This window comes from Monomorium pharaonis, chromosome 5, assembly GCF_013373865.1.
Source record: "Monomorium pharaonis isolate MP-MQ-018 chromosome 5, ASM1337386v2, whole genome shotgun sequence".
NCBI lineage: Eukaryota > Metazoa > Arthropoda > Insecta > Hymenoptera > Formicidae > Monomorium > Monomorium pharaonis.
In genome coordinates this window covers 11,684,385-11,712,322 of record NC_050471.1, presented here as the reverse complement: position 1 = coordinate 11,712,322, position 27,938 = coordinate 11,684,385, and the positions used below count along the sequence as shown (strand labels likewise).

The following is a 27,938-nucleotide window of genomic DNA, read 5'->3' as shown; positions in this document are numbered from 1 at the left end:
GACACACGACACACTTTCGGTCTACGTGAAACCCACGAAGTAAGAGTAAGGAGACTTATCTATGTAGATTGAAAGTGGTCACGAAAAATGTTCCGTATGTGGCCAGGTTTGCCGAATGGAATGACTTGGACCATTTCGTCGCCATCTTGAAATTTGTATATGTACATAGTATTACGTTTAGTTGAGTTAGTAATGAGTAAGTGTGTGTATGAAACACTACATACACACACTTACTCATTACTAACTCAACTAAACGTAATACCATGTACATATACAAATTTCAAGATGGCGACGAAATGGTCCAGGTTTTTCCATTTGACAAACCTGGCCACATACGGAACATTTCTTGTGACCAACTTTTTCGCTCTGCACTATAGAAGATAAGTCTCCTTAGTCTTACTTCGTGGTGAAACCATAGCAATTCCTTTTCCATGTATATATACTCCATGTATATATAAAGGTGTTTATATATCATATGATGTCATACATACTTTGGATTGTCAAATTGGGTTAAGAAAATATGTTAACGTTAGTCTTATTTTTTACAACTTTTGTCGGTTACCTGTGCAAAGAGCAATTTTGTTTTGTAGATAATGATGCAACAAAAATCTGCGAAAAAAGTGAAATTGATCAACAAAAATCTTCATTGTATGCAAAAGGTAAACGTTTGTAAAACCTTAGATTGAAATTATAATAATTGTAGAATATTAAGTGTTACGATGTCGTATGATATAAAATATTGTATTATAATATATAAATGTACCTACTACTTTTTTTTCTATTCTTAGAAACAAATGAAAGATATAAGAAATATCTAGTAGCGATTGAAAATGCAGAGAAAAACTATAAGGAATGCAATAATACGAAAGATGAGTGCTTTAAAGATGTCATCCTTCAAGACCTAAAGCCTTTCAGAACAAAGGGCATAAGCGAAGAAATGATTCAAGCTGCTAGAACTAGGTATCTATAGCAGTATGGAATATATCGATGACTTAACATTATTATATTTCTTCAACTTTTGTTTTAATTAAAATTTCCTCAATTTTATGGTAATCATACACAGAGGTATATTTTATCAAATAATAAAAGGTAAATTATACAGAGAAAAAGACTGTATGTTTCCAGCCAGATGTGCTGGAATTGAACATTTCTTATTAAAAGTAATTGGTAATTTATCAGACATGGATTTAGTGATAAATACCAGAGATTATCCTCAATCCAGTGAATATTTTGGGAATGCCTTGCCCATTTTTTCATTTAGCAAGGTGAGGGTTAATTCTTTTATCTATTTAAACAAAAACAAACCAATTTTAATAAGTGCTATTACACATATAATATCCAATTATGTACCACATTTTGCTTGTTGAATTTAATAAGAACTATGCAGCTTGCAAAATGTATTTATAGACTCCACAATATTATGATATTATGTATCCAGCATGGACATTTTGGGAAGGTGGTCCAGCTATATCATTGTATCCCCGTGGTCTTGGCAGATGGGACCAACATCGTAAATCTTTAAATAAGGCGAGTTTAGAGATTCCATGGGAAAAGAAAAAAAGTAAAGGATTCTTTCGTGGATCCAGAACGAATTTGGAACGCGACAACTTGATTTTATTAAGTCGTAATAAATCTTATTTGGTGGATGCTCAATATACTAAGAATCAAGCATGGAAATCTAATGAGGTATTATTTATATTTTTTTTTTCAAAAATTCTAAATTGTTAGATTTTATACGATGCAAATATATAAAATAAATTTTAACTTAATTTTAGGACACTTTGTATGTAGAACCAGCGCCAGAGGTGTCTTTAGAATCTCATTGTGCATATAAATATTTATTCAATTTTCGAGGTGTGGCAGCTTCTTTTCGATTCAAACATTTATTTTTATGCCGATCATTGGTCCTTCACGTCGGCGACGAGTGGATGGAATTTTATTATTATGCTATGAAACCATGGATTCATTACATACCTGTTTCTAAAAATGCAGATCAAAAAGAGTTAGAGTAAGATATTACATCTAATCTTGTTATATTGTTATTAATATCTTTCGGAAATTAAAGGTCTCAATCTATTTTCTTATCTTTTTTTTTTCAGGAATTTGATTGAATTTGCGAGAAACAATGATGATCTATCAAAAAAGATTGCTTATCGCGGAAGAGATTTTATATGGAATAATTTGCGAATGTCAGATATTACATATTTTTGGAAACAACTTCTTAAAAGTTATGGCAAACTTGTAACATATAAGCCACTATTACAGAAAGATCTCATAAATATCTTATAGAGAGGAACTAGTAAATATAGTAATATATGGTAATTTTACATTATCCAAATTACTCTATATCTTCTTAGCTAATGTAGAAAAATATAAAATAACCTCTCCCTCCTCCCTCGTATTTTTGCGCGGGCGCGCGCGCGCGCGCGCGTGTGTGTGTGTGTGTGTGTGCGTGTGTGTGCGTGCACATATGCAGTTAAAAATTTGAAATAATTAAAATAAATTTATGTATATTTATTAATAATATTTTTATGACGATGAAAAATATACAATCGAGATTTTATTTAAGGCACGACATAATAGCGTGGCAAGTTTCAATATGAATTATTAATACCCTAATGTCAGTAGTAACACAAAGAAAGGCGTTGCGCAATTAAATATGTTTTGTATAATAACGTTTTAGCTGTCTTAAAAGTTGACCATTTAACTAACTTAAAACAATATTGTGTAATAAAAAATTAATTTTGTATTGCATAAAAATTTTTTTATTTAGTATTAATAAAAATTGTAAAGCCTTTCTTCTTGTACTCTGTTAATAAGGCTAAGTATAATCTTTAACAATTAAGTACTGATTAAACATTCGCAGTATTAGGCCGATATTCCTACTCTTAAATATAAGATCGTCTTAAGTTTATCTTCAGATACTCTGTAATCAATAAAATAATCCATACAAAATCTAAAGATAAACTTAAAATAATCTAGAATATAATGTAAGAACTGTGAGTACCGGCCTTAGACATTAAAATACTTTTTAAAATGTAAGAATGTAGGAAATGTCCCATAAATATTGCTATTTTAACATCTATCACTACTAAACAATAAAAATTTTGACGTGTAATTGCTTCTTGCTGTAGCTTCCTTTTCTGTCAAATGGATGATTATACATGTTTTTACTAAACACATCTTAAAGTGCACTTTTATTATGTAAAACCTAGGAAAGGAAAAGGCACTTAATATACACATAAGAACTGTATAGATATGTAAACTCTTATATATACAGCACCATTAATGTCAGAGATCTGACAATTTGTAGTTTTTTAAAATACTTTTTGGATATTCTGCATATACCCCGATAAGATTTTGCAAACATTGCACAATAATGGCATTAAAGATTGTGCCAAGATAATTTGCCAAAACGCAACAGTTTTGTCAGAATATAATTCTTAAATAATATTTGTTAAAAATTAGACAAATATTAAAACAAATATTTTGCGATTATTTCAGCATTTAAAATTATCACATAATCCTTTAATATATTCACAATATAATGCAGCAATAATAATGTGCAATATTTACAGCATTTAACTTCAATATTTAATTCAAAATTAATATCAAAGGTATTACAATGAGTTTAACAAATATCGCTTGTTCACTAGACATTTAATAAAGATTAAAAGAAGCACTTTGTCTGACAGAATAGTTCGTCCGTTTAAGAAACTCTTAAATTATTCCTACATTATAATGCACAAATATTGAAACATGCAATATTACACATTTCCGTGTTTTAATAGTTGTGCATCATAATTTAGGAATAATTGGGGAATAATGTGAGTCTTATGCACAATTATATTTCTTAATGTTTTAAACATGTTATGACTGAAATATTTTTCTCGATTATTGCACAATTTATTTCTAAATTTAATTTTGCAAATGTGCTGTTAAAATGATTCGCCATATCGCTATTGTTATGCCAACATATTTCAAAATTTAATTGCCAAACATTAATATTTTATAAAAGGTTAATGTTTCTACATCTATTTTCTCAACTATCCCCTCATAATGACAGATTATAAAATCTTTTATAATATTTTGTCATACAATTTTATAAATCTTTTCCTATCGGGGTATATGTATAAGTGTGCGCTTACGTTAATAATGAAAATAAGAATTCTCTTCAACATGCATAACATCGCATGATAGAAACAAAAACGCTTGGTTTGAAATGACGTACGCATAGAAAAAAAAATTGCGCTTAAATTGATCTAGCATTTACAATCCTTTTCAGGGAATTGTATAAATTACAAAAATACTTTGGAAGGCACTTGCGCGTAGATTACAGTCACTTTACCATAGTTGCAGCAACGATGATACGGATATTATATTTATATACATATGTATAAATGAATTGCGCGCGTGTAAATTAGATTAGATATCGAATAAAAATAATACAAGAGCTATAATTGTTTAGTGTTACAAAAAATATTTTAGCACTTACATTACACAAGTAGAAGATTCTATAATATTCACATAACACTTTCATTGATTAACAAGAATTTTTTACAATATTGTCAGTAAAGAAAAATCCGATTATTAATTATAAGTTGTCATGTTGCAATATCTTAATTATTTTTTAAGCACTTTGCGATCAAATCGAACCAATAAGTGCTGCAAAGTCTTTATAAATGATGGACACGCGAATAAATAGGCAGTGTAGAACGTTCTATATGTTACATTACTGCGCGTGAAACATCATTCAAGATAGTATAATAGTATGTGTGTATGCGTGCGCGCGCGCACATACACACACGAATGCACACATTATCACGTGCGCGGGCTTGCATTTCTAAAATATGTGTAAATTGAAATACATATGCTATACAGCCGCATTATCTATTAATAATGTTGCGCAGCGATGCAATTCTCAATAGGTTAATCATGGCAGAAATATGTCGTAATTTTCTAGCTATCTACTTAATTTACAAAGGGAGCGCAAGTTCCTGAGAGCGCACCGCGTCAACAATCGGCAGGATCGGCAATTTGGAGCGATATTCACCATTTTTTAAAATGGGAAAAAATATTGTGGTATCGATTGGTCGCATTGGTCGCATCAGCCTCGATATACCGATTATTAGATCGAGTTTCAATATCATCAACGCTGCCTTTACGTAGCCACTACAAACCTCGCGATGATCACCGTCACGATGCTAATCAGCAGAAGCTGCCGCGTCCTTTCCAGTGGATGTAGAAACTTCGTGGATGCCCCAGAGTTTCCATGATCGTGATTCGATGATGTGACGAGTTCGTCGGTTCCTCCTATCGAATTCAAATTAGAGTCACAGTGACACGTAATACTGATACGATTGGATGCACGTGTACGTGCGCACATTCGAGAGCGCGAAACAGTACAGGTTAAACAGGGTGCACGGAGATGCCAGTCGTTAGCCCTCTCGTTCTCGCTTTCCCTGTCGTTACCAGTTGACGTTGTTGTTGTTGTTGTTGTCGTTCTTGCGTTGTTGTTTGGAACTTTATTTGATTTTTCCGCGCACAAGTAAATAATCGGGATATTTGGCACGTGTATCGGCCGTGGGTCGCGCCACTTTGACCGTTCACTTTTTCCCGAATTCGGGATGTACATTGTTGTCGTCTGGAAAAGGTGATTACTCCCGGTTAATACGGGTGGAACTGGTGGATCATATTGACTGATTGACTCGCGAGAGGTGAGTCTCCTTTTAATTTTTTTTTCTTTTAGTTTTATGCTCAAATTGTTTACAATCGCAGAGTATTTAGTGCTATTCACAAAATGCGTAATTTTTATCTACTTGTTTTGTATCCAAATAAGCAGAATTTTTACTAGTGGGCAAACAATTAATTTTGGCGTTCGATTACTGTCAGTACTAAAAATCTCAGTATTAAATATCAGAACACAGCCTGAGAGAGAGAGGGGGGGAGGGGGGGCGGAGAGAAGAGAGAGAGAGAGAGAGAGAGTCTGTGTGTGTGTGTGTGTGTGTGTGTGTGTGTGTGTGTGTGTGTGTGTGTGTGTGTGTGTGTGTGTGTGTGTGTGTGTGTGTGTGTGTGTGTGTGTGTGTGTGTGTGTGTGTGTGTGTGTGTGTGTGTGTGTGTGTGTGTGTGTGTGTGTGTGTGTGTGTGTGTGTGTGTGTGTGTGTGTGTGTGTGTGTGCGCGCGCGCGCGCGCGCGCGCGCGGAGATAATATTTGCCACTATTTTCATTCGATATGGCTGCCTGATTTGGAAGAGAAGTGAAATTTTAAATTTTAATTGTTAATAACGTTTATAAGAGTAGCTAAAAGTACGATTGTTCAAAAAATTATAATTATGTTGCAATCGTCATTGCAAAAGAAAGCCATTTGTCATTTTGTTTCAACCACTAAATACATCAAAATGTTAATATACAAATTAGTTTGTAATATCAAGCAGGGACCCGGACCGAATGAAATTAAGGTTCGGTTAAGGTTACAGTTTAATAAAAAGATTTGAAAACCGGTTTCAGTTTCGGTTTCTTGGCAAATACAAAAATCCAAAACCGTTTAATTACGGTTTTTTTTGGTTTTTTTCGGTTACGGTTCCGGTTCTTCTAATATTATTTAATAAGTAATTATGTAATAGTAATTATTACGTAATTTCTATTTATATTTAATAATTTATAATATTTAATATATTATTAAATATTATAATATTTAATAACATTTAATAATGTTTAATAATAATTTATAAAAAATTATTTACGTATGAATAAAAGAATCAATTTAAATTGTGCTACCAATAAATCTATTGCTTCTAAAAAAGATGATTAAATAAAAGAAATAAGAGGAAAAGGCAAAAAAAGTATGAGTAGTTAGACAAAAATCCTAAAAGTTGCAAATAAAGAGTAATAAGCAAAATATGTACAATAATTTTTTATATTCAGAATATATACAGGGTGTCCCGCATCAGGTATGCAATACTTCATGAAAAGATAGACGGGATCAAGGTGAACATAAAAGTGCACTATAGTTTTTGGATATCTCCAATGATAGCCGAGATATTAATTTTTCAAATTGTACAAATAAGAGCGCGCTGAGTCGCTCAAGCTATAGCACTACTGTGTCAGTCAGTAGCTATCGGCGGCAACTTGAGCGGCTCAGCGCTTTCCTCGGTGTGCTCTCATTTGTACAATTTAAAAAATTGATATCTCGGCTATCATTGGAGATATTCAAAAACTATAGTGGACTTTTATGTTCACCTTGATTCCGTCTATCTTTTCATGAAATATTGCATATCTGATGCGGGACACTTTATATAAAAAAAACATACAAATATGTAGTAATGAGACTAAATGCAGTGGTAATAAAATTAATATGGTACGCTGTAGTACATCCTAAACTAAAAAAAGTTTTAATAGAAAACACTATGTTCATGTCACATACGATTGTTGCAATTTCATAATTGCAATCTCAGTTCAAGGATGTCACATTAAAACCAGTTAGATATAGGAAGCAGTAATATTCAATTAGACTCGAAGTATTATTAAGTAAAAATAATAATAAAAAAAACGACAAAAAATTTAAATTAAAAATATAAAAATATTATGTAAAAGTAAATTTAAAAAACCGAAAAAATATACCGAAAAAAACCGTAAACCTAAAAAAATTTAATAGTTTCCGGTTATGGTTCCGGTGCTGTAAATTTAGCAGAATTCAGTTGTGATTTACGGTTTTGGTCCGATTAAAAAACCGGTTATGAACCGGTTATCGGTTTCGGTTTCGGTGCGGTCCGGGTCCCTGATATCAAGTGATTAAGGGTGCGTTCGGGGAGATGCTATTACATATTCTCAAGTTGATAATCCTTTAATCAACGATTAGATTAATCAGAGCTTGGTGCAAGTGACCCTTAATGTTCAGTAACAAAGATAAAATGATACATAGAGGTTCTCGGATAGTGTTACTGAACATAACTTTGAATTACGTTTAACTTTAAAGCTGGCCAATAACAAACATTTCTTGAACTCAAATCTAATTAACTAACTTTATTTTACTTAATTTTTTAACAACTTTATTGCTGTGCTACTTTAATTTGCAAATTTTCGAAACACTGTATGTTAGTTCCGAGTTTCTCTTATTAGATTCTCATCCTGAGTGATCGTTACATTTATCATTTGGCGTACATAAGTATATAAGAATAAGGGTCACCGCACAAACTCTTCCATAACGCGTTACCCCCGTTGAAAAGATGAGATAGAAATCCAGATGGTTATCCACACGTATGTGGATTTCCATGGATTTTAGATGGTTTTATGGATTCCATATAGTTATCTATATGGAATCCATACAAAACCATGGAAATCCACATACGTGTACATAACCATCTGGATTTTCATCTCATCTTTTCAACGGGGACGTTACGTTAAGTACTTCATATGAACCTAAGTTTGTACTTAAAATTTAATTTAAATCAACGCACAAAGAAATCCTTAATGTAAGAACTTAAGAATTAAAAGTTTCTTTGTGCGTTGATTTAAGTTTAATTTTTAATACGAACTTAGGTTTGTGGAGTAACGTTACTTAACGTAACGTAATGCGTTACGAAAAAGCTTGTGCGGTGACTCTAATCTAGATAAGAGGTACATTGATGAAATAGAGCACGGAGAATGAATACAGAGAAAGAGAGAGAAAGAGAGGAAGGGAGAGAGAGAGAGAGAGAAAGAGAGAAGTAGAAAAACTTAGATTGTCTCATGAGTCAAGAGTGCATTTTCTAATAAAATCCCATCAATGGAATATAGTCATAAAGAAAGAGGGAGAGATTATGCGATTCAGTGCGTTTCATAAAAACATAAAAATATATTGTCTCTAAAGTTAATTTTTGATAGGCACGACGGTTACCTAAGGATTAAATACTTGTGCAATAAGACGTGCGTGTAAAAAGACTATTTAAGAAATTATTTGTGAGAAAAAGTAATATGTAGAAAAAAGAAAAGGACGAAAATCAGGATATCAAGTTTCAGGATTTTCCGTTAGAATCAACGTTGTTAGAAAGAACAATTGTCGAAAAAATTTTATACTAGATTAAGTTCCAAACAACGCAACTGCCAATGGCAGTGATTCATGCACTTCCCTGTTTCACGCTCGTGTGCAAGTGCACGCGTGTGTTCTCACGTGCATGGATTTTATAATAAGTTGGTGCGTGTGTTGATTAATGAGATGTGTAACTTTGGTGTTATCTACTATATTCTTTACATGTGTTATTTAAGTTATGATTAATGCTGCAAGACATGGAGAGCGATTCATGCTTTACATAAGTGCTATTTTTTTTATAGATGTATTAGTAATATAAAAGTCTCATATTCTAAGAAAGGACAAAAATAGAGAGATAGAATGCGCGTAAAGAAGTAAAAAAACAAAAGACATAAATACTGTGCCAACGTAACGTAATATGCTAATAAATCAACGAATGAAAGCCGTTCATGTAAGCGAGGCAACGAAAAAGAGGGAGAATGTACAAAAAAACATTCTTATTTCTAGAATATATTTACTCTTGTCTTGTCAAACTGGATGCGGCGACGATGATATACGGCGACCTTTTGCGCGATCACCACTTACTCTTTAATGTCGGTGTTTTTAGAAATAAAGTTCTTTGTTCTTATCCGTCGCCTGGCTAATAAATACTCTGGGCTTTAGCATAAAATAAAGTTTAAAGTATCAACAAAATATGAAATTATTTTTCGCTAATTGATGCAGAATCAATGTAAGTTATGATTTTGACAAATTTAAAACGCACAAATCCATAATACGCGATGTGATGATTAGCGATTATATGATTAAAATTATCGGGAAACGTTAACAAATACGCGTTAATAAATCATAATGTTAATAAATTAATGTGTTATGTACATATAAATGTTAATTTAGCTTGATAGAATGCAAAACTATAATTAAGGGGATGCTAAACTGCTCGTCAAACTTGATCGAGGTCGATAATGTAGAGTCATTTAGGCACGTCATTAACAAAATTTTGTATGTATTTCTTTTATAGATTTAGAAATCCTTTTCCAGAATTAAAGTTTATGTATTCCGCACACTGTTATCGTCTATACTTTAATTGTGGAGAAGGATTTTGGAACAAATTGTACAATTTTGTCAATAAAACAGATATCGATCCCCTTAAACACAGAAAACTTTTTTTCTAAGGTTCCTAGGCTTATTCTAAAAGCACAGTATTGTTCTTTGCTAAAATTCAAAATGCGCCTTATGCTTATTTTATACGTACAAAGTCTAAAATTTTTATACGCAGCAAATGTTTTCACGAGTCGACTACAGAAGTCGATAACAAAACTATAATTTTCTAATTTTCTTTTGTTTTGTATGAAATTGATCGCAGCGCACCGTTACTATCTGTACTTTAATTTTGGAGAAGGATTTTCGATTCCATGCAATCAATAAAAAGATTTTGGTGTCCAAAAAATTAGTGATAAAACAGAGCAGTTTAGTATCCCCTTAATGTGATTTTATACTTTTCAATTGAGCTTGATTAGTGATGTGAATAGGCATAGAATGGTCCATATAATGTCAGTGCCCACACAGCACACTTTATCTTGAGGATATCCCCAGGTTATCGAGATATCCAATTGGACATATTGCAATCTCATGGATGTCCTACGGCGATATCCCTCGGATATCTGATGGATATTTTATGCTGTGTATTTTATGCTTATGATATCTTATGCTGTATGCGTGATGTTTCTATGCGTATAGACCAATCGTGCAAGCATTACTTAATTTTTCCATGTTTCAATTACTTAATTTCATAACTTCCATGTCGATATATAGAGTTTGAATTATGATACGTTTGGTTATGTTCAAAATACGTTTCATTATGCAGCGAATGTATGCGTTACGTCACATCTGTGATATTCAGAATCTGTGACTCAATAAAATGCACGAGATATGGAAGAGTCATTTGAAATCATCATGTTCGTAATATCTCACAAGACATGCTACAGCGTTACAGCATCTCTCTCTCTCTCTCTCTCTCTCTCTCTCTCTCTCTCTCTCTCTCTCTCTCTCTCTCTATGTTTTAAGTATTGCATGCACGTGTCTTTTCACGCAATGTTTAGCCCTAGTATTATAGCCAGGTATACGAGACACCAAAGTTTTTAATATCGTGCTTCCTGCCTGCCTCCTAAGGGGACTATTTGTTTCCACGTTGATTATTTTCAGCAAATTAGAACGAGCGAAACAAATTACCAAGTATCCACTGTCGCGATTCTTCAAGACATTAATTTAAAGGAAGCGCAATTCATGCGAATTCGCGGAAATTTATTCATCTCGTTGTTCTTGGAACATTGTTACGTACACAACATGTTAACGGCATATTAATGGCAATTAATAAGTACAATAACAATAAACGGATACGTTGATAAAAGCCGAAGAATAAAATATGTGATAAAATATAAAGAAAACGGGGATATTAACTTTATAAATTTATTGAAAAATCGACAGCTATTCTTCATAGAGATAAATTTACTTTAAAATATTTAATTTAAGGTCAGTATTATCGCGGACAATGGATATCTTAGCATTTTTTTTTAGGCTAGGCAGGATTCGATAAAGATCCTGTACCTGCGTCTAGAATGATGTCGCCAACGCTGTCAAGACTACCGTAATCGTCGTGTGTATCAGTATCGGCCACGTCCAGATTACTGGTAAATGCGAATGGCCAATGATCATTACCTAGTGTTCCTCTGTTAGCGGATTTGCACCCGAACCACCAGTACGCTGTTGATCTTGGAAAGGCGGGATCAGCGTCGTCCACCTGATAAATGCAAGAAATAATTATTCTATATAATATAATCTCATAGATGTTATGAAATTGTAAAATCTCTCTCTCTCTCTCTCTCTAGAGAGATAGCGAGAGAGAGAAGAGCGAGAGAGAGCGAGAGAGCGCAGCGCGAGCGAGAGCGCGCGCGATGGAGAGCGCGAGAGAGAGAAGAGATAGAGAGAGAGATAGAGAGCGAGCGCGAGAAGAGCGCGCGCGAGGAGCGAGAGAGAGAGAGAAGCGATTAGAGAAGTCGGACCGAGAGCGATAATGGAGCGAGCACGATAGAGAGCGGAGAGTCGAGAGCCGCGCGAAGAGACGAGCGCGCGCGCAGCGAGAGAGAGAGAGAGAGAGAGAGGGGAGAGAGAGAGAGAGAGAGAGAGGGGGAGAGAGACGAGAGAGAGAGAGAGAGCGAGAGAGAGAGAGAGAGAGAAGAGAGAGAGAGAGACGAGAGAGGAGAGAGCGAGAGAGGAGAGAGAGCGAGAGAGAGAGAGGAGAGAGAGGAGAGAGAGAGAGAGAGAGGAGCGAGAGAGAGACGAGGAGAGAGCGAGAGAGAGAGAGAGAGAGAGAGAGAGAGAGAGAGAGGAGAGGAGAGGAGAGAGAGAGAGAGAGAGAGGAGCGAGAGAGAGAGAGAGAGCGAGAGGAGAGAGAGGAGAGAGAGAGAGAGAGAGAGAGAGAGAAGAGAGAGAGAGAGAGAGAGAGAGAGAGAGAGAGAAGAGAGAGAGAGAGAGAGAGAGAGAGAGAGGAGGCGAGCGAGAGAGAGCGAGGCGAGAGAGCGAGAGAGTAGAGAGAGTAGGAGAGAGAGAGAGAGAGAGCGAAGAGAGAGAGAGGGAGGAGAGGGCGAGGAAGAGCGAGAGGAGGAGAGAAGAGCGAGGAGAGAGAGGAGCGAGAGAGAGAGAGCCGAGAGAGAGAGAGAGAGCGCTGAGAGCAGGAGAGAGAGAGCGATAGAGAGAGAGAGAGAGAGAAGAGAGAGAGAGAGAGAGAGAGAGAGAGAGGAGATAACGAGAGAGAGAGAGAGAGAGAGATAGAGCGAGAGAGAGAGAGAGAGAGAGCAGAAGAGATCTCTCTCTTCTCTCTCTCTTCTCTTCTCTCTCTCTCTCTCTCTCTCTCTCTCTCTATTTCTCTCTCTCCTCCTCCTCTCTTCTCTCTCTCATCTCTCTCTCTCTCTCTCTCTCTCTCTCTCTCTCGAGGGAGGGGGGTGAGAGCAAGAAAAAATGTTATGTTCTCGACGTTAGTTTGAGATTATTTTCTAGTATGGACTAAAGTACATTATCATTTGTAACTTCTAGAAATACGTAACAATAAATGACTAATTTGCAATTCATCGTACTTACCTTGAACATCCGATCATTGAATCGATAATAAGCGTTATCTTGGAAAAAGTATGTGTAACCTTTGTAGGTTACCGCCGCGTTGATGTGATTCGGTATGCCTTCCCAATTTTGAATGAGTTTAGGATAGTTACTTCTTACTGGTGGCTTCGACGCCGGGTCGAAACGCCAGAATTTCGTACCCTTGTAAAAGTAAATCTTGCCATTTCCAGTCCAGACAGTAGCTGCATCGATGTTATCCGGAATTCCGGTAAAACCATCGCTAATTTCTTTTGGATAGTCACCGTCCATAGTTGTATTAATATATCTCCAATATTGCGTACCCTAAATCAAAATAATTGCAACAAATAAAATTTGCACAAATTAAACAATATTGATACGGTAATATAAAAAAAACCCAAATCAATTTTGGATCTCACTCGTATAGCTGGATAAGCAATTACCTTGAAGAAATAAGTCTTGCCATTCCTGTATGTAAATGCAGCATCTATACTTGACGGAAGCTCCTTCCACGTGCTACTAATACGTCTAGGATAGCCACTAGCCACACCATTGTCCGTTAATTTCCAGTAATATTTTCCTGAAATTCCATAGTATATCTTAACAGTCTTGCTCTTTTTTATAACTTGTATTTTTGTTAATAAAAGTTTATTATTATTAACTCGTGTACATACCTTTGAATGCAATTATCTCGCCGTCTTTCGTGTTAAACATTGCGTCAACCTTAGGATCTTTACACAATTCTGGATCTTCTTCGGCAGGCGGCGAAGGTCGCGGTCTTCGCGAATTGGTTTTCGTTCCATATAGAGCCTGAAATAGTTTCATATCACTATTTGTGAGTTACACTACGTATCCACGCTATATTCGCGCGAGTAGCAGAAAATTTTAGTTAGTTTAGCCTTCGAGCATACCTGAATCGCGCTGATGTCGTCTTGATTTAGAGTAAAGTGTGGGTCGTAGCCGCGGTAAAAAGGTGCCATCAGAGCACTCTTGACATCGCTATGACTTAAGCCGAGCGAATGCCCGAATTCATGAGCCGCGACTTGAAAGAGATTGGTACCGCGATAATTTCTAATGGTCCATCGTTCGGAATTGTCAAAATGAGCATCGCCACCGTATACGGGAAAGTACGCGTGTGCCAAAGTGCCGCCGGGTCCATCAAAAGGATCACCGTCGCCATGCTCACCTACCTCGAATCTGATTTCAATGTGAACCTAACCGAATCACTTCTCTTTAGAAAACATTATTCACGTTGATTAAGCATAAATATAATAAATATATCTCGCGATTGATTTTGGAACCTTACATTTTCATGTCCTGTTTTGCGGGTAAATGTCAGATCAGTTGCACTTGACCAAACGCCAAACGCATTTGCGATTTCTTTTTCCACTTCTTGTTTGTTCAGTTCAGTGGGATACTTGCTAATTTTGTACGTCAGATTCTTCGTACGCCATCTGGACCCTACGGTAAAACGTTTTTTATATGTACGTTGGGACACGTGAAGAGAAACGCGAGAGAATTTATGCTTTGTTTAAAAATGTTCTGATGCATTCTCGTTCACCCGCACACATACACGCACGTTTTTTTTCCGCAGCTAATAACATATGCACGTCTGTTACGTCAATGTACCAACGTGAGTCTATGCTATAGGATTTCACTGTGATACGTGTATGATGTTCCGATGTTGGTGAATCTACTACTGTTGCGTCGTTATTCCATCGTGGCGTGTAAATTGTTTATTACCCGTAGGAATAAAAATCGCGGCTTGCGTGTTACGTGCTTATTACGATTCTACAGCCTACGATTTATACAACAGTTGCGCGTATATACGACAATTATATTATATACCATCTCGTACGATTCTTACGCAATCATCTATTATTGGTCACTATATTGGTCACTATACGAAGTCCAAAAGTACGAAACGAAAGAATGTAGCACAGTTATAATAACCTTATATGGATTATCACTGAGTATGTTACATTTTGTATTAATTCTATCCCATAAGATACACGCATGACCGAACTCATAGCGCTCAGAGTTCACTGAAACATGAAGCGCACGTGCCAGGGTTCAAAGTCACCGTTAACTCACGTGAATCTGCAATCGCTTTATTGTTATTCTCGCGTCACACGTATGTTTTTGCCAAGATTCTTTATTTTACTTTTTACATACGACATGATTAAAACGATTGAAGCGTTGACACATTAATTAATATTTGTCAGGTATCGAGAAGCATTTTTTAGCAGAACGTTTCAACGTATATAAATGTAAACAATCTAAGAGAACTGTACAACTGCACGTTATACGTTTCAAATGTAAAGAATTTTCAAGAATTGACAAGATATTTTATCTATCGAAAAAGGCACGATTCGTTAATTCGATCGTCGACAATCATTTTATCACTAAATGAATGCAGCGAAATGCAACAGTTGAATCGGGTGAATTCACGTATAGCTGATTTAGAATGTATTTAGAACATCCGACACACAGTATTATCGCGATATAGATCCACGTGACCCGTTTTAGGGTGACTGACTCTATATCGCGTAGTGGTAGCGAGTCGACGGGGGAAGTCGGGATGCGTGACTCTTCGTAAAATTCATTGTAGAAGACCGATGTATTAAATGTAATGTATTAAATAATCGACATATTTATGTGGTATATACGTATATGTAACCGGTTTTTTTCCTTCGTTATTTTATGCAAATGACTATACTTATAGTTTTTCTAACTTTCCAATATTTTACGAAATTGTATTTTACTACGTTGACTTTCTACAAGTTTCGGTAGGAAATGTTTGTCGATTAGATAATCGCGATCGATCAAACGTAAAGTTGTGTCATGTTCCGCGGTTACGTTTATAATCTCGGTTGCATTAAACTTTCTTCAATTTGTCAATTGAAAAATCGATTAGTCGCGCAAAGTGACGAAATTCGTTGATTTTTCGGTCAAGCCTTACTGCACACCGTTCTGTCACGATCGATTCTACTCACCTTGAAGAGCGTATCTTTTCGATCTTCCATCGGCGGCTGGTCCAACTTTATCTTTAACACCGCATCTTGGTGTAGCCATAAGCTTAGCAGTCTCTTCATTCAATTCACCTGAAATAAAATCTCGAGATAAATTTGAAGATTTACTATTATATTTATTGTTTATTCCCGAGGAATAGAAGAGAATGTAGCCTTGCCGAGAATACGCGTTGCTTGCTTTTTACGAAAATTAATGTCCTGCGTTTTATCACCTTCTATCATCTTCAGAGTACATATAATCGCGTGGTGAAAATAATAAAATGCTCGAATTCTTGTTTACATTGATTGTTGAGAGTATAGCCTGTCGGCGGATGTATTTTAATGCTAGGCATATATCTAGGTGATCTCTTACGCGTATACACGTGTCTATTTCTCGCACCCTGTACACGTATTAATTTTTCATACATATATGTATAATATGCATAAAATATATACAATATTTTTCTGGGCTCCAATTTTGCGAGAAATGTATCGTGTAGAATTAGTTTTTATAAATGCACCGTTTTGCATTTTATTCAATACCTTTCTTCTATCGTGAAAAAGGTAATCTTGTAATGAACGCCACCGAATCGTAATGAATACCGATGTATTGCGGAAAATAATATCAAAATTTAAGTAAAAATCACGGGATTTTTATGTGCGCTTTCATTATACTTCTTTTTAAAAGTTACATTCATTAGCAGTTGTATAAAATGCGTCGACAACGCAGCGTAGATTATGGCCGATAAATACGCTTCTCGAATAATGCCACTACCGATGGCCTACAATTTTACAGTTAGATCACTCTTCCGTTCACCTTCGCTTTTTATTGAATTCCATTGCTTGTGTTTCGTCCTGCCATAAATTGTCGTACGAAATCACTAGAATGATCGACGAAGCTTGCTCCTCTTCCCCTTTCTCTCTCTCTCTCTCTCTCTCTCTCTCTCTCTCTCTCTCTCTCTCTCTCTCTCTCTCTCTCTCTCTCTCTCTCTCTCTCTCTCTCTCTCTCTCTCCCTCTCCCTCTCTCCCTCCCTCCCTCTCCCTCTCATTGATTTTTCCCCATTAACTTCTTCCATTAATTTTTTGATATATTTTTTCAATAGTATTGACCATCCGATAAATACATATACATGCACATATACAATATATGTATAAGTTTATATTCACAATCTACATCTCAAAAAATTGTATTGAATCCATAAAATTATTAATGGCAGTTTAACTTGCAAAACAGTTTTTTTTTTAAACTTCTTACGTATTTTCCAGATTGATATGTCTCATAGTAAAGAATTCTTATAGTAGAATTTCCTAAAAAAATTACTCGCCACTACAGAGACGGGGCCACTACAATGACTCACTGGCTGAAGCGTTGGGTTTGCGTTTCATCGAATCCTGAATCATCGCTGTTCAGCGATTATCATCAACGGTCTAAATGTATGAAGGAGAGAGAGACATCGACAGAGAGAGAGAGAGAGAGGGGGGGGGGAACCGCTGTTATCATTTCTCGAGTGATATGACATTGTACAATATATGAACATGAATGGACGCGTAAACGCGTAAAATATGCTTTTTCCTTTTTTAAAAAAATACGTATATAGCTCCGAATAACCGCATTCTTTGTAATTTTCCGCATAAATCAACTCAGTAGTGATGGATCTGTTAAAACTGGATAATAGATAAAAATTCAACTGCATCCTATAATTATACATACGATTCACACATACGTATATATTTAAGAAAAATTTAGACAAGTGAATGAAGGATTTAACTTACCTGTTATATTAAGACCGGCAAACGCTTGGAACTCTTCTATTGCTGCCGTCAATTTCTCTTCGCTTAAAAAAGCACCATTTTCCGGATTTATTGGTGGTAAATATCCGTATTGTGCCAGATAATTCTGTAATATTTAAACATGCACTTTAATGCAATCTCTTTTGAGTTTGTCAATGCAACGTATATCTATGCATATATTGTTCAACTGTTCTCTATTATAGTAATTTTACTGTACTAATATTTTCTTATTGACTCTAGGATTAAAGAAAAATATTGTATCGCGAAATTATAGACAGAAAGTTTTTGCGTTTATTTCGCAAAAAATTTAAGAATCTCCGGTCTTTAAGTCCGGTCTTTAACGTCATAATAATGTAACATTGACGAAGTTTTACGAAGGTGAATAACTAAAGATAGGAGAACTTTTCTTATCCGCGTGTAAATTTACCGACGCTCTCGAGTGTGTCGGTCTTTTTTCGATCGTTTATACTTGTTATGTAATTATAATTGTACAATTGCGTAGGTGGAAAATCTCTGCACGTGTTAGCTGTACCACGTCATACAGATTGCTTTCGAAAGTCTTTGATTTTTGCCAATACACACATCGCTTATCGTTCCACAACGTGCGAATGCCAATCGTACGTGACATATTTCTAATTCACCATCTAAAATATACTGATCCTATGTTACACAAGACGTGCTCTTTTCTTGCGAAGAAACGCGTGTCGCAAGAACGATATGACCCGCAGAAGATCATCATTAGAGCCAATTCGGATGACGTTACGTTCGAAGTACAGATTACCTCCTTAAGAATGACTCATCCCTTATATCGGGCACGGAAAGTGCTGTCTGCTTCTCTCGTGCGTTCTAGATTCACATAAAATAACTATCTTGACAAGTACTTGTTTCTAATGTAATGCAATGGTAGGATAATACTGTTGCGTGGAAAGCTAACCAATCGATTTGCTATCGCGTGCATTCTTTCGGAGCTCAGTGCTAGTTTTGTATTGATTTTGTTTTTATCCCAGCAGTTTGCTGCACAAACGTATGCGTATTCCTAATGCGCGTTTATATAACGACGAAATTCGATGTTCTACATTAAAAGACTACGTTCGATAATCCGAGTGGCAATTTTGAATAGAACGAGATGAGTTATCAATTAATGAATAAAATTTTTAAAAACTATTTATATAAGAAATAATGTTGAACATTCAAGCGAAGAATCCATCAAAACCAGCGTAAATTACCATTGCGCAAAGGAGCCTGATGTAAGTCACGCGAGAATTATCAAAGTAATCTCGTGTTCCTAGATTTAGGTGGATTAGGCAAGCAGGCCAAACGAGGGGACTGACCTAACTATCATGAGATTTACTGTTATTTAACGTCACTTACGCATACTCTCGATTAACATTCCATTGATTGAATTGCATGACCACATCAGAATATAATATATTCGTTGCTGAACCATGCGAAAAAAGACGGAATTTACACGTTGATTTCTTTATTATATATTATTCGCGTATTCACGTGTTATTTAAAAATTAATTTATTTCACTTCAGAATTATATATATGTATACGCGGAGAATCTTTAAGGAAAGATTGTGACTTCTCGTAATCAATATAAAATTATGATACTCTTTCTCGTATGATAATTATACAGCTTTGAACGCGTTGAAACGTGATCGGACTTTGTTATTCCGTAAATTCTGGATTGGTAACGAAAGGTGATTTATAGTGTAATTATGAAGTTACAGTGTGAGTCATGTCGTTGTAAGGAGAGAAACACATAAAGAGTACATTCATTCAAAAGTTTTCGCAGTAGTAATCCGATGCATCTCTTAACAGCGGTGCAAAGTTTCCAAGCATAGCCTTGGAAGACTGATTCATACTTTCTGATGTTTTTTTAACAGAATTTTGTTACTAAATTTTGTAGCGTAAGGAAATAAGAGAGACAGAGAGAGAATGTGCGTCTTTTATGAATTTCCAGAACCATATCTCGTTGATAAGGACTTTCGTAAGACTAGGTGATAACTTTACCTTAGGATAAATATTAACAGTTAATTTTGCGCTTTCATCTGATCGAATCAAAATACGTTTAATATTTCATTTAGAATTTTTTGCATTTTTTTTCTTTTTGTCACAAATGGAAAAAATGAGGAAAGATGAACCATGCAAGAAATTAAGCAGAAAAAAACTAATAAAATGATTCATTATCTCTGCGAATTACAAATTTTGTAATTCACTCTAGACATGTCAGCTTCCATGAAGGTTGAGATTTTTATGAATGAACGTAAGTGGAGTGTGCCCGTATTCACGTGCGTGTGTCACGCGTGAATGGTTCTCTTCTTACCTTCCCCTCCGCTCTTTTTGCGTGTGTCTCCTCTCTTATATATATTATATATGTGTATGTTATACTATGACGTGACTGAATCAGCCAAGTGATTTTCCACGTATTCGATCATACCTTGACTCAACGGTGCAGAGGTGTCGCTGAAATTCAAGGTCTTCCTAGTGGCTAGTGATCATTTTGATCGGCGGACATTGGCAGCAATTGTTTTGAATTAATTGCTAGTGGGTGAAGTACATACACGGAGTTGGTAGCGCATCTGCGCTATGTGTCTGGGGGCATATTTTATATATATATATATATGTATACGCGTATGTACGTAGCTAAGCGCACACTCGCAAAATTCACGGATATAAAGATGAATGAGTATATAGATATACTTATATATACACATACTTATATTATCAAATGTTCAAATTGCTTGTTGAATTTTGAATAAATTATGGCGGTTTGGTAACTAAATATAAAGGAGACAATTATTAATGCCTACCTCGAGCACGGAAGGTATATATACACGCGATGATTATCCGGATGTTCCTTGTGTAACCGGAAATGTACATGCGGAAAGATGCACAATGCATTGGTTGAAACCTTGGTTACAATTATATTTTATGACCGCGCATGAATTGCATCAGAATAATCTACTGAGTGCAACCAGAGTAGATTTCTCCACACATGTATAATTAAAAAAAAACGAATCACCTACTGCAAGATTATTTGTTACTTTTATATTGAGCGTTTCTCCTCTTTTTATAAGACGAAACGTACTCTTTAAATTTCTTAGAGTGAAAATACTGCCACTCCAATTTTTTGAGTGATTTTTCACTCTTTAAGAGTGAAAATACCTCCACTGCTACTCTTTAAGAGTAAAAAATCACTCGAAATTGAGTGAAAAATCACTCAAAAAATTGGAGTGGCAGTATTTTCACTCTAAAAAATTTAGAGAGTATAGGAATTTTATTTGCAAGGAAGAAGAAAGTGTTGTATCTCTGGAAGATAATTATTCCATCTGTGGACAATTGACAGGAGTTCATTCCTTTTTAGTTATATCATACCCATCTTCTTAAAAACCGATTAAGTATTTGTCACTTAATTACGTCACCGGATGTCGTATGAATTTTTATGCAATCACATATGTCATTATTTATGAATTAATATAACGAATTTAGTACAGCAAGAGAAATCTCTTACCGTTATATGCATTTCTCGTAGAGAAATCTTGCTTACAAAATTTTGTAATTTTTTTTGTACATATATTGTTACTGTCGTAATTATACAGCAAAACTAGCGTTAGGCACGAAATGTTTTATATCTTTTTACTTTAGATTACCTGGAATCTGTTCTTCAAAGGTACATATGATAATATTCTTTTAAAAATACAAAAAATACAAAAAATCTGCGCCAAGGAACGCGCTAATGATCTTGTCTATTTGGATACTGTCAGACATTTATCATTGTGCTATAATAAATATGGAGAATTGAATATGAAGAAAAAAAATTTCCATATCTTCTCTTTCGTATACGTAATCCTACTAATCATTTTGGAGCGACGAACAATTTTGTTATACGTTAGTCGCCCCATGTGAAACATTGTGCGCCCGTTTCCATAACCTGAATTTTTTATTATTGAAATTTCACGTTACTTGAAAACGTATATCGTATCATATAATCGACTATCAAAATTAATATTATATATAAATTAATTACCTCATTAATCTTTTATTCTTCTGTTATATTTTTTGTGTTTAAAGCAGATTAAAAATTTACTTAGTACTGACGAAAATAGAAGGTAGTATCTAGGTCAACCGTCGACTTGTACGATTAGTAGATAGCAGAATACCGCAAAGGCCAAGTGTTTTATGCTAATGAAAATTCAAGCCACTCTATCTTAACGGAACATAATGTCTCTTCCGAATATTGCTCAGAATCGTATTTACGATAAACCGATAAATTTAATTCGATCAATTTCAATTGTTTTCTTTATGATTATCAATAATGGTTTAATAAATATGTCGTCATTGTGACTAATTTTATCACACGTACGATTTCATTGGAAGTCACGCAACTTGCTGTGCCTAGAACTAAGAGTATCCGATGTGCGTATGAAAGATGTCTAAATAATCGAGTTTGTGTACACGCGGTATTTTATCTTGTCGCGTTATCAATGATAACAACCTGGTTCACCTTCTATAAAAGTTCTTTCCTTTCTTTTCAGTTAAACTTCAGAAACGTGTACTGAACACGTAAATTATCCACAATTCTAATGTAATAATGTATGTTATGTGTATGCACATACGCATACATTTCTATGTCTAAATTGCTCAAACTATCCTTAATTCTTGCGCTCGCTGCAAGCAATTTTATTTTTCCATCCTAGCTTGGAATAGTAGAGATAAGGACTTCGCTATTCATCGCCTTCTACGCGATAGATCCCACACAGCACAGGATATCGCAATATCCACCAGATATCCGAGGGATATCGCAATAACCGTAGGACATCCATGGGATTGCAATATGTCCAATTGGATATCTCGATAACCTAGGGATATCCTCAGGATAAAGTGTGCTGTGTGGGATATTTAAGATATCTAGCCGCCTAACATGAAAGCATGAGTCTGATGGACAAAAAAACAAATTTAAAAGATTAAATTATCGTAGACGTGTGGCTTTGTCTTGTAATGTGAAAAAATAAAACGCATCTTTTTATTGTAGGTGTAGTTGTAAGCAATTGTTGCCATTATGAATTTGGCGCGCATTAGCAAATATGAGTCATATTTTAACTCAAGTTAGTACATGCTTGTTATATCAACTTATTAATCAAATTTTTTGTCTATTTTTCAATTTTTTTCGTTCTTACAAATTTCCGCCGTGAATGTCTTAAGCAGTACTTCTCCAGATTTCTTTTTTTATTCTTGTAATTACGAAGTAACAATTGCTCGTGTACACTGATTTGAGCAATAAATATTGTTACACAAAATGGATGTGTTATAAAATTTTTCTAACGAGTATGAAGGATCAATAAGAGCTTAAATGCATTTTTTACTGTTATTTATTTAAATCTTTGAATCGGAAATTTCGCAATAATTTGTATTGCATATATTCGACAACAATAAGATAAACTTAAAAAAAGACATATAATCCTAGAGAAAAGCAGTTTTTTACTTTAATTGCCGAACAATGCTGTCCGATTGTAATTTTCCAATTTATTAATTATATAATAAACAAAAGGAGTGCATAAAAAAAAATGTCGAATATCGCATCGACCTTGAAGAGGTCTTTGTCGACGCAAACGCCATCAGTATTCCACGTCCTGTTCTCGCGAACGCGTTGTTTGAATATAAACGATAATTCTCTGACCATCTACCGCTGCTTCGTACAATATACTTTTCCGTGTGTAATATCACGATAGTCTGTATACTTTATACAAGTGACGTAAACTCAAAAAACAAATTATAAATAAGAAATTTACGTCAAAACTACACTGATCATGTTATTTTTACAACAATGTACAAATTTACTTCCATTTTTAGAATATATACATATAATGTGCCCAATTATTAAATTGATGTATTAGCACATAAAATGATATCATAGATAATAATATCACGAATCGAGTATATAAATAGTAATAATAATAATAATAATAATAATAATAATAATAATAATCAAAACGCACGACGCTTATCACTTTGTGATTTTATCTATTTACGTTTCGTCACGTTGCATCGAAAGGAAAACAACTGATTTAGACTGTTGTACAATTAATGCAGAATAATTTGATAGCTTTTTGACATTATGTATTATTACGACTATTCCGTTATTCCTGAAAACTTTTGTAGATAAGTATCGACCAATCGTGCTTGCCTAATAGGAGATTGATGCGCTTACAAAGTATTAAAAATTTGAATAATAATATTTTATCTATAAACATATCGCAAGATTGATAAATGAAAGCGAGTGATTCATAGAAAAGGGTCTTAAAAGTCGCTGATTCAACAGGCACGGAAGTGAAATAGTCTACCTCGCAAGTGACGCGCGATTCAAGTTTATTATACGTCACGTGAGTCATCACGGTGCAAACGAGACAAATGTCTTTTTTTTTATCGATAAGCCATCGTTTCGAGTTTCGGTTGATGCTGCGTATAAAGATTGGCACAGTTGTTAATTTTAAAGATACGTTTTGCACATAGATACGTTTAAAACATTCATAAAACACTCAGAGGACTCGGAGCAACTTGATACCGAGATACATTCGTAGGACAGTAATGTCAATGGAACGTTTAAAAGACGGATGTTTAAGTGGATTAAGATTAACAGTTAGACACGACACGGATTATAGCAGAAACAATTTTTAGAGTAACCGCTAGTAGAGTGCATTACATAACGAATGATGTACACGTGCGGATTCCACGTGTTTAGTTACATAAATCACACAGACGCGTTCGCGGAAATAGAAATAGCGGTTTCATCGAGAAATCAGACAGTCACTTCGACACGTGATGGTTATACTTGCATATGCGCGCGCTATTTCACACAATGATCGATTAATAACGAAAGGTTTTTTTTTTTTTTTTTTTAATCATCTTCAACGTATATCTTTATATCATTTTTAAATTTGGCCGATTTGTCGCTAGCGAATCTTTCAGTCTATCTTATTATTATTATTTTTTTAAGTTTATTGTCTAACAATTTAAACCTCGATTATTTAGAAGATTATTGTGAAGAAGACCGTTTTATTAACCAAGTTTTATTATCTGTAATACTGACTATTGGTACGTGTCTTATCAATAGGTATATCCATCTTCGCGAGTTTGTCGGACGCACGGCACCGCTAATCGCGTACCTTGATTTTTTGCCTTTCTCGCTCACGTGTACTCGACGCTAATCGCTAACATATCGCTCGTGCTTAAGAACAAATAAGTGTGTTTCGACTTACGCAAGAGCTGCATCTTTGCTTTATTCTTCGGCTTATGCGTTGAAAATTATCGAAACGTTCGAAGAACTATGTGACATTTGTGCAAAAATGTGGTGGCGCGCAAAAATATTATTGTTGTATTGTATTAAACCCGAACCCAAACCTTTCATCGCGATCGGAAATCCTGTTACTCCATTACTACACACTGGATTTATAGATAGGATATCTTCGTCCAATCAATTGATCTTTTACCATCCATATACGTATACTCATAATACAGCGGAAGATTCCCGAAGATTTTAATTTGAACGAAACAAAACAGTAAAATCGAAAATGTGATCCTTTACGAAACAAAAATAAATCTTTTTCGATATAATAAAAAAGAAAGAATGCCAAATCGACACCGCCGACTTAAAAAACCACATGTAAAAGAGCGAATGATCGCTAGATCGAGCGACGATGAGAATATCTATGATCAGATCGTTATTATTCCAATGACGGCTGGCCCGTGTTCAGACTGTGAATCCAATGACGATTGCGGTGACAAAGGCCAACACGCGACTCTCCACAGTATATTTCCGTGTTGATGAGCATACATTATTTACAATTTCCTAGTATAATTTAACGAGAGAAAACCGTAACTGAAAGAAACATAACGTGATTGATTCGATAATTTGACACCTTGCCGAGAATTAGAGTAACAGGTTGTCAAATTATCAACGAAAATAATTTTTTTTAATTTTGCTAATCTTGTAATATTATCTCGAAGCTTGGGAAGATATTGGAAAGAATGATAAAATGCTTCTGTCTCGAGTGCGTCAAATTTCATTTACGAGATCATGAAGTACATTTTACAGACACGTGGCGATATATTTTTTTCATTAAAAAATATACATACTTATTAACACAGTAATTATTGTTTGACATTGCAAATGACTTTTCTACAATCTTGTAAACAAGCGTATCGTGCGATGACGCGTAGCGCATTAGAATGAATTATTAAACGTTATCCTTATAGAAGTTAAGATCTTGGTGTTTTCTTATCAATTGCATACCTTCTCGATGGATATGTATGCGCGTACATTTTACAAATTGTATTAAAACTGAATTAAGAAATCAAGTCATCGAATTCTCGTTGTGATTCCAAATCGTGATGATTTGCTCAAATCAGTAGTCCGTTTTGTTGAATTGGAAATAAGTAAGAGCTGTCATGTTTCTATCCAAGAACATCAGATAATATATAGTATGATTTTTCGGCCATGAGTTTACCTACATTGCTAATAAAGTTTGTTATCGTTAATATGTGTCGTAAAATATGTGTGATTTATCTTAATTTAAAACAGAATTTACTATTAGAGTTTTGCCTTAATTACGCAGATTCTAACTTTTTGCGTGACAGTGCATAAACGTTCGAAGAAACGTAAAATTGTATCAAATCAAAGACTTTGCACAATGCAAAGTCTTTGCTTTGATACTCAACGTAATCGTACCAGCATTCGGAGATGAACATTTTTCCGGAATGTTACTCCTAATGCAATGCGAATACGTGCAATGTGATCTTGCATTACTCATATATGACGCATCGTGAAAATTACATCGCTCTAAGACGTCTAGACCATTCCTTTCCTTTTTTCTGAACATTGGCGTGCATCTCGCGACAAAATTTGCTACGTGTACATAATTTTGCGCCAATACTGAACTGAACAAACTCGATAAACTTATGTATCTCTTGTGTATATATTTTTTTTCTTTTTGTGTATATTTTTTGAGAAAGTAATTATTTTAATTTTCTTACCGCGGCAGTGGTGTCGCTGATGACTACATTGGTCGGTGCCGCTTCCGTATTTGCGTGCAAAACGAGGAGCGCTATCAATATCAGGTGAACATCGGCTCTTCGCTGTTGTAAAATAAATTCGATCCATCTCGTCATATTTTTAACGAAGCTGCTTTCGATCCAACTCGTACTCCTTCGTCAAGCTAGATTCCCGCAACAGAATTGGTCACTGTGACTTACTCGCCCGTATACAGTACGGCATACGCGCTTCTCGATTCGTTTCTTTACACACCTCCCCCTCCCCCTGAATAACACTGAATGCATACGTTGCACGTGTTTCTTAAAGACACCCCGTTGCAACTGTCGAAAATTACAATGTCAAATGACAATTAGATTATGATACGTACTTCCAATTTTATTTAATTTCTTGCTTAAATAAATATGTTTATATAAGAACTATCGAACTTCCGACATTACTTTTCGCGTTAATTATCCTCGCAAAACAAGCGATCCCTCGAAATTGATCGTTTCCAACGTAAGTTCTCGACAGAGTACTTGGGGGTCTTAAACGTGGTTGCCACAACACTATCGATCTCGTGGTGTTTTCCTCGCTGGTGGGTTCGCCTTAGGGTTCTTTCGCTCTGTTGCTTCCTTTCAAACGTGATTTCTCGACGTATTCGCGTTTACGCGTCTTATATACACCTCGTTCGATTTTCCAAAGATCTTCTGTAGTTTTTGTAGGGATGGATCTGTTTCGATGAATTTGAAATCGAAGAACGAAAAAGACAAAGAAAGGGAGGAAGGAAAGAGAGAAAGAGAGAGATTAATAATAAAGATTGGAACGATAATAATAAGGATGGATCATAGGCAACTGGGATGATCCACGTCAAAGAGGAGAGCCGATGAAAAACGCGGATACGCGGGTCTGCTCTATCCGGAGTTCACCGCTACTCTGAATCGTAATCAGTCTGCCACTGACTTT

The 27,938-nt window shown here is 35.2% G+C and overlaps 2 protein-coding genes across 6 annotated transcripts; one reads left to right on the top strand and one right to left on the bottom strand.

Annotated features, from left to right (window-relative positions):
* The first annotated feature begins 248 nt into the window (after positions 1-248).
* On the top strand, positions 249-3,095 carry LOC105835701 (O-glucosyltransferase rumi homolog). 2 transcript variants are annotated; one of them, XM_012679213.3, is made up of 6 exons: positions 249-659; positions 789-960; positions 1,103-1,265; positions 1,408-1,686; positions 1,776-2,008; positions 2,100-3,095. In XM_012679213.3, the coding sequence occupies exons 1-6, from the start codon at positions 521-523 to the stop codon at positions 2,287-2,289; spliced, it is 1,176 nt and encodes a 391-aa protein (XP_012534667.1). In that variant the 5' UTR covers positions 249-520; the 3' UTR covers positions 2,290-3,095. The 2 variants fall into 2 exon arrangements, with proteins under 2 accessions (XP_012534667.1, XP_012534659.1); XM_012679205.3 differs by having other exon boundaries at positions 250-659; positions 1,064-1,265.
* Positions 2,500-27,938, bottom strand: LOC105835181 (matrix metalloproteinase-14). Of its 4 annotated transcripts, none has more exons than XM_036287077.1 (10): positions 26,978-27,938; positions 17,923-18,046; positions 16,135-16,242; positions 14,445-14,599; positions 14,050-14,352; positions 13,813-13,948; positions 13,582-13,718; positions 13,142-13,462; positions 11,612-11,804; positions 2,500-5,313 (listed from the first exon to the last, which is right to left on the bottom strand). In XM_036287077.1, the coding sequence occupies exons 1-10, from the start codon at positions 27,110-27,112 to the stop codon at positions 5,162-5,164; spliced, it is 1,764 nt and encodes a 587-aa protein (XP_036142970.1). In that variant the 5' UTR covers positions 27,113-27,938; the 3' UTR covers positions 2,500-5,161. The 4 variants fall into 4 exon arrangements, with proteins under 4 accessions (XP_036142970.1, XP_036142971.1, XP_036142972.1 ...); XM_036287078.1 differs by having other exon boundaries at positions 11,723-11,804; positions 26,978-27,937; XM_036287079.1 differs by having other exon boundaries at positions 5,177-5,644.